At 44.4% G+C, this 7761-nt stretch overlaps 1 protein-coding gene across 1 annotated transcript; it reads left to right on the plus strand.

Annotated features, from left to right (window-relative positions):
• Positions 1 to 254: 254 nt before the first annotated feature.
• Positions 255 to 3518, plus strand: LOC124708022. Its single transcript, XM_047239714.1, has 6 exons — positions 255 to 501; positions 837 to 1013; positions 1325 to 1450; positions 1739 to 1918; positions 2192 to 2356; positions 2963 to 3518. Exons 1-6 carry the CDS (start codon positions 274 to 276, stop codon positions 3314 to 3316), a joined length of 1230 nt encoding a protein of 409 aa, XP_047095670.1. The 5' UTR covers positions 255 to 273; the 3' UTR covers positions 3317 to 3518.
• Positions 3519 to 7761: the final 4243 nt, after the last annotated feature.

Raw genomic sequence — 7761 nt, forward strand, 5'->3', positions numbered from 1 at the left:
TATTTTCAAATCTATTTTTAGGCAATTATTTGAATCGAAGAGGAGGTACTTTTCTGAATTGCATTAGCCGTGAATATGACTCTGGTTGGTACCACCAGTAGTAACTTTTTGTTCTTTTTTGAAACTTGGTACTGTAGTAGATTCGTGTTGCGCCTCGTGTCGAGTCCAAGCAAAATTCCAGTCTACCCCCAAACGCATCACATCGCCACTACTATAAAACATGCGCACACATCTGCCCCGTCGGAGCGCCACCGTTCCGCCGCCGCGACCGCGATGGCGTACCGCCGGAAGCCACAGCCGCAGCCGCCCTCCGAGCACCAGCACCCGCAGCCCGTGAGCCCTTCCTCGCCGTCGCAGGAGTCCCTCGCCGCCCAGGCCATGCGCGCGTCCGCCGCCCACCGCGACGCCTCCTCCCTCTCCTCCGCCTACTCCTCCTCGGCCGCCTCTGCGGCCGCGGCCGCTCGCCGGAGCCACGAGCCCTCCGTCTCCACCCCTTCCCCTGTAAGTTCGGCCAGCCTCTCACTTCCCCCTCTGCGGTCGTCGCCTCTCGATGCGCTGCCGGATCTGGTCCGATCGGCGGTTCCGGCGTTGACGGTTCTTCGGATATGTTATGGGGATCCGATTTTAGAGTGATTAGCGACGGATGGCTTCGTGTTTGGGCGGACCGACTAACCTTTCGATTAGACCTGAATTGGCGTTGAACTCGTCCTGCTTGACTTCTAGACAGTTGTTGGATTGCTTATGTTCGTTCGTTGGGGGCCCTTGAAATGGTCAAAATTGTTCATTCTGAGTGTGACGAGTTGATGCTCATCGGTGACTTTTTTTTTTGAGCGTAGGATTCTTCCAGCTATGGGTACACATCCATGAAGAGCTTGAACGAGGACAAGTACGGATTCTGGGGGACGCTGGCTCGGAAAGCAAAGTCATTCATTGACGAGGATGGTTCGCCCGGGCAATATGATTCCCCGGAGAGACAGCAGCTGCCCAGACATGGTCCATCACCAGGTATCCAGGTGAGGGCTTCTATCTTGTAGTTACTTAACTCAACTCTAAGGTACACGAATTTATTTCATTTAATGTGTACTCGATCATCCCTTCAATACATATTACTACTAGTACAGTCTCAAGTTTGACTTCTCAAGTGAATATTAACAATGGCAAAGCTTTCTTATCTGTACTGTGGTCTTACATCATGTTTAGTACATTTTTGGTTTTATAGTACAATCTTCCCCTTGTAATCTTGTGTAATTAATTATCATAATTACACGCAGTTTGCTTTGAAACTGCTCATTTGGCTCATCAACAATCTTTACTGATGTCACAGATACCACACTCGCCACAGCCACCAGCAGACACATGGAAATCCGATACACCTCCATCTCAGAAGAGGTCTGAGGTCTTAGCTTCCTCCCTTAACTATATTGGTGGCACAATAAAGAGTGCCCTCGAAGTAAGTTCATCTTCAAAAATATGTTTTTTTTCTTCCTTTCTGAAAGTTGATCTTAAACTATATCTGTCAACATCAATGCTACCTTTCACAGTTGATGTGGGAAGGCAATTCCTTTGCTTTTGTTTAGAACCTAGAAATTATGAAGCATTTTAACCTGTCAGTATATGTCTGACAAGAGCAAGTAGGGCCGCATTTGTTATTTTACGAGAGCTTAATCAAATTATTCTATGTGTATGTTCATTCTTCATATCAGTTTCCCATGTTGACCCAGCTTGTTATTTATTCCAGGAAGGTCGGACCATTGTAGAGAATAAAACAGCTGACATTATTCAAGAGACACGAAAGCTGAACATAAGGCGGAAAGGATCTGGTCTAAATCCACAAGGAGAAGCTTCTCACAAATTTGCTCACAGAAATTTTCTTCAAAATCCACTGGATCACGAAACTCAATTGAAGGCATCTCGCGACGTAAGGTGGCAAATAAGTGTCACTAGATATGTTGTTTCAGTGCTCCATTTTGCATTTTTGTTTTTGGAAAGTTTTGCAACTGTTTAGTCTACTGCAACTGCTCAAGTGTGTTTTGATTGGCTGCTTTCAGAAACACCTCTGTTTATGAGGTGGCGAAAAAGATTCAACAAAATGAAAAAAAAAATCAGCATTTCTTCCCTATTTTTCTTTACCTGAGTAGGCATCAGCTCAGTAGGACTGAGTTATTAATTGCTCCATCTTTTGCTGTTACAGGTTGCAAATGCTATGTCAGCAAAAGCAAAGCTGTTATTACGTGAACTGAAGACTGTGAAGGCAGATTTAGCTTTTGCAAAGGAGCGCTGTGCTCAGCTTGAGGACGAGAATAAAATGTTACGGGAAAGTCAAGACAATGGTGATAATCCAGAAGACGATGATCTGGTTAGTGTTATTCTTAAAATTGAACGAGAGAAACTAACTATTTTTTCTGACTGAAATCCACCAGCCTCTTGTTATGTCAAAAATAAATTAGCTACTTCTGTATGCTGATAATCATTTGGAAATCATGTAGTAATCATTAGGTCGTTGCTCATTTAATAACGTTATCATGAAATTGTCTTTATAATAATGCAGCAGCTGCAATTCTATTGCTGGCCCCCCAAGGGTTTGGAGCTTGTTATTTGCTACAAAGTATTATTAGATTTCCTTTCCTGCTAAAGACATTGTGCGCTGATAATTATAAGGAAATCATGCCAAGACTAAGTGAACAATCCTCATAGTTCACGAGTTGTCGTTAGTTCTATGCCCAACTGAGTGTATCTTTAAACTTTGTCTGGAGGGCAGCTGCTGCAATTCTATGGCTAGTTCTCAGGGTCTAGGACTTGACATTTGATCAAACAACAATGAAAAAGTGCTGGAATCACAACTTTGTGTAACTCTGACCAATAGCTTATCAAAGTCAATATATTTTAAAATTAGAAATAAGAAAGAAGTGGGACTTGTCACATTGACATTGGTTAACCATGTATATATTCTGCTTCTTTGCAGATCCGCCTACAATTAGAGACACTATTAGCTGAGAAGGCGCGACTTGCACATGAGAACTCGGTGTATGCTCGAGAAAATAGATTCCTGCGAGAAATTGTAGAGTACCACCAACTTACTATGCAGGATGTCATTTATGTGGATGAAGGCATCGAAGAGGTCAGTGAGGTGTACCCTACTCAAGTACTGCCACCAGCGTCTGCTCGCACTGGGTCGGGCAACGGTCGGGCATCAACTGCAGCGACACTTAAGCATATCAACTCATCTCCGGCCTCCAGTTCCGTTGTGCCAGAATCCTGTCTGCTCTCACCACCTTCTCCAAACTCTCTTCCTCGGGCTTCATCTCTAAGCAAGTAGAGGGAGCCCGGCACCACCAACTATCATCGCGCAAGGGTAAAGATGGCTAGTGGTGTGATACAAGTAACAAATATACTGCGCATGTAACCGAGGTTGCCTGTGGCGAATACATGCAGAATATGTGTTGTTTTTGTATAATCCGTGTTGTAACTCATGGGATTTTTCTTTCACATCATGCTTCCGAAACTGCACATTTTGCTGAGTCGCGTTTGCCTATTCAGTTGAGCTTTCTTGCCAAGGCCACCAGCACATGTGCCGTTTAATCTCGGTGCATTGCCTGTTTGGCTGAGATGTCTGGCCTGCTGTGATAAAGTGTGCAAGCCTCTATTTCGAGATAATGAAGTTAGGAACTGTTCATCAAGCAAGCAGTGGAATTGTGCTGTTATGATTATCATCATTGGGATGGACGCCTTGAATGTGGTCTGCGCAGTTAACTTGCTTAACTGTCAGCTGGAACCCCTGTTGATCGCGTGCCCTCATTCTTGTTCAGTCAGTTTTTCCGACAGATTCTGAAGAGGAGGATCATCACTTTTTCTTGAGATGGTCGTCACTTAGTTTGTTGTATGCGGTTAACAAGAGGAAGACGCTCAATATCCTAGTTTTATTGGCCGTTTGATAGAGCTTATATCTTTTTAGAAAAGTCTTAGTTTGGTCAAGCTTTACTTCTTCTTTTTTTGCGGGAAAAGAGCTGCTGATATTTAGCACGAGGTTCTTATAGAAAAGTCCTGAGACAAAAGGAAATTACATCGACTTTTCTAAAAAAAATATATATAACCCTTTTTTTTTGAAACGGAGGCAAAAGCTTTGCCTCATCCATTAATTAAGCAGAAAGTGCACAGTTTTTAGGAGAAAACCGGGCGAAAACCATACAACAAGACACCACGGGGCCAAGCCCACACAAACCACCACTGATACAAGCAGACGACACACTCGCCAAGACCAGCTTGCCTTTAAACCAAGCCGGAGAGAAGACGTCGTGCCTTACTATGGGAGGAGCAGACACGGGACACTCCAACATAGCTGAAGACGAACCTCTCAGAGAACTGCGCCAAAACGACCTTGTCGCCCTAGCGACACAAGGTCGATGTCCTCAACACTGTCAAGCTCTCGGGGCCGCCGCCCCGACATCCAACTAACCCACTACGCCCGGCGCAGAGACCACCAACACCACCTTCCGGGACCGCCATCCCGACATACCGCCGCTCACACTCGGAGCCGCGTGAAAGTGCATGGAGCCCCCATGTGTGGTTTTGGTAATTAATGACAATCCCTATGGACTAATGTTTGCATTGAGTTATATTTGTAGGAGTTGTCCATAGGCAATTCTTGAACCATTTGTTGGCTTCAAGGTTGCAATAAGAAGAAATTGATGAAGGATATCAAGTGTCAAGTATGTCTTGAAGATGAAGATGAAGTGAGCCCTCAAGTTACTTCAAGACATCAAAATGATGAAGAATGAAGAATGATGTGCAAGTTCAAGATGAGCCATCTCGAAGAGATCCTTTGCTTGAGTCTTGCAATCCACATGGTGGTCATGGTTATGTGAAGATGCGCCGAAGAAGAAGCTCTCCCATGGTGGTTTATGGGGGAGCAATCTACAAGACTTCGTCAAGCAAGCACACGCAAGAAAGGCGTTCCATCTTGTTGAGGTCAAGATCGTCGTCATCAAGCTCAAGTGGAATGCGCAAGTATAAGGTTTGCTCTGGATAGGGTTTCTTTCTCACCGGTCTCATAGTGTAGTTGGAGACCGGTTTATAGTTTAGTTGCCGTACTATCAAGAGGGCTCTCGAGTGAGTAACTCGATCGTATCGTTCGGAGAGAGCTCAAACCTTTGCATCCTTGCATCATCTTTCTTGGTTGTTATTGGACCTTATCCATGTGATGTTTTAGAGCTTGTGCTTATTCTCATGACAAGCTCTAGTTCATCGAAAACGGATTTTGCATAGATCACTTGTTGCGTTTTCGAGTTTGGTTCATCATCTTTCTTGGTTATTATTTGGATCTTATCCATGTGATGATTTAGAGCTTGTGCTTATTCTCATGACAAGCTCTAGTTCATCAAGAATGGTTTTTGCACGGGCAACTTGTTGCATTTTCGAGATTGGAGGTTTTACCGGTATGTCTTTTTAGATAGGTCAAACCTTTCATCATTTGTTTCTATCCTCCCTTGTTGTACTATGATGGTTTCCTGCATGATCTTGTAGAGCTTGTTCTTAGCTTCAAAACAAGCCCAAGATCATCAAAATCGGAGTCCGGATGCTAAAGTTATGCCCGTTTTAGTTTTGGTGTTTCTGCAGTTTTGCCAGGCCGGATTTTTCAGAAATATCCGGGCCGGATATTTCGGAAATATCCGCCCCCCCCCCCCGAAATCGGCTAAGGACCTGAAGAAAAGCAGCTCTGGACAGGGGCCGGATTTTTGGCCGGATTTTGTCCAGGTTTTGTCCCTGAGGCCGGATAATCCGGGTTTTTGCCCAACGGCTCGATTTTCTTGGGGGGTATAAATACCCCCCTTCTTCCTCCTTGGGCTGTTGCTTCTTCAACTCTCTCTCTCTCCTCCATTGTTGTTCTTGAGAAGCTTGCCCTATCTCTCTATCCCTCCATGATTCTTGCCCCATTTTGAGGGAAAGAGAGAGGAGATCTAGATCCACACTTTGACCAAACCAAATCATCTCTTTGTGAGTGAATCTTTGGGATCTAGATCTTGGAGAATTTTGTGTTCTCCTCTTTGTTCTTCCTCTCTTATTCCCCCAATAGCTTTTGTAGCTTTGTTGGAATTTGAGAGAGAAGGACTTGAGCATCTTTGTGGTGTTCTTGCCATTGCATTTGGTGCATCGGTTTGAGTTCTCCACGGTGATTCGTGGTGGTGAAAGCAAGAAGGTTGTTACTCTTGGGTTCTTGGAACCCTAGACGGATTCTAGGCCTTTGTGGCGATTTGTTGGGAGCCTCCAATTAAGTTGTGGATGTGTGCCCCAATCTTTGTGTAAGGCCCGGTTTCCGCCTCGAAGGAAATCCCTTAGTGGAACCGTGACCTAGGCCTTTGTGGCGAGGGTCACCGGAGATTTAGGTGAGGCGCCTTCGTGGCGTTCGGTGTGTGGTGTGAGTACCGCATCTTGGGGTGAGGCCTTTGTGGCGTTGGTGTGCATCGAGCAACCACACCTCAAGGTGAGCCTCTTGTGGCGTTCGGGAGCACTAAGCAACCGCACCTCTCCACCGGAGATTAGCACTCGTAAGAGTGTGAACTCCGGGGTAAATCATCGTCTCCCGCGTGCCTCGGTTGTCTCTATACCCGAGCTCTTTACTTATGCACTTTACCTTGTGATAGCCTTCGTGCTTGAAGTTATATATATCTTGCTATCACATACTTGCTTGTATTGCTTGGCATAAGTTGTTGGTGCACATAGGTGAACTCTTGCTTAGAATAAGTTGTTGGTGCACATAGGTGAACCATAGTATATAGGCTTTGGGCTTGACAAAGTAAACGCTAGTTTTATTCCGCATTTGTTAAGCCCATCTCGTAAAAGTTTTAAATCGCCTATTCACCCCCCCCCTCTAGGCGACATCCGTGTCCTTTCAATTGGTATCAGAGCAAGGTCTCTCATTCTTAGGCTTCACCGCCTTGAGATTAAAGATGTCGGTTAGGGGATTAGCGCACAATAACTTGTTTATATTTGATGGCACAAATTATGATCTATGGAAAATTTATGTGCTTAATATTTTGCGGCGTATGTCCCCGGACATGGAGCGATTTCTTGACATGGGTTTTTCTTCTCCTAAGGATCCACAAAACTTATCTCTTGAGGAGGAGAAAAACTCTTGTCTCGATGCTCTTGCTTCTCATGTGTTTTCCATTGTTGTGAGCAATGTAGTTACTTCTTCAATCATGCCTTTTGGAAGCGCTCATGAATTATGGACAAAGCTTCAAGATAAATATGATGTGTCCACTATCATTGAGGATGATTGTTTTGCTTCCACTTCCGGCCGTGATGAGTTCTCATCTTCATCCACTTCACCAAAGTGTGGTAAGACACAAGGTAATGATATGGTGAGTGGTGATGAAAATTGCAATATTGATATTGAGCTTACTATTGATGATTCTTCATCTCTATCTCATTGCAATGCTTCATCTTTGGACTTAAACACATCTAGCACTAGAAATGATTTACATGCTTGTGTTGATAGTCCTTGCATATCATGTGTAAGTTGCTTGAAAAAATATAATGATGATATGCTTGCATTGTCTTGTGGCCATGATAAAAATGATTCTATTTCCTCTAGTTGTTGTGTGTCTAACAATGTAGAGGAAACCAAAGATTCTATTGGTCAAGACAAGATCTTGAAAGGAGCCTCAAGTAACTCCTCATCTTTATCTCACGGTCCTCATATATGCCTTATGGCCAAGGGTTCCACGGTACCTCCTACCATGGAACCTAATATGTCTCGTGGTG

The sequence above is a fragment of the Lolium rigidum genome, chromosome 4 (assembly GCF_022539505.1).
Source record: "Lolium rigidum isolate FL_2022 chromosome 4, APGP_CSIRO_Lrig_0.1, whole genome shotgun sequence".
NCBI lineage: Eukaryota > Viridiplantae > Streptophyta > Magnoliopsida > Poales > Poaceae > Lolium > Lolium rigidum.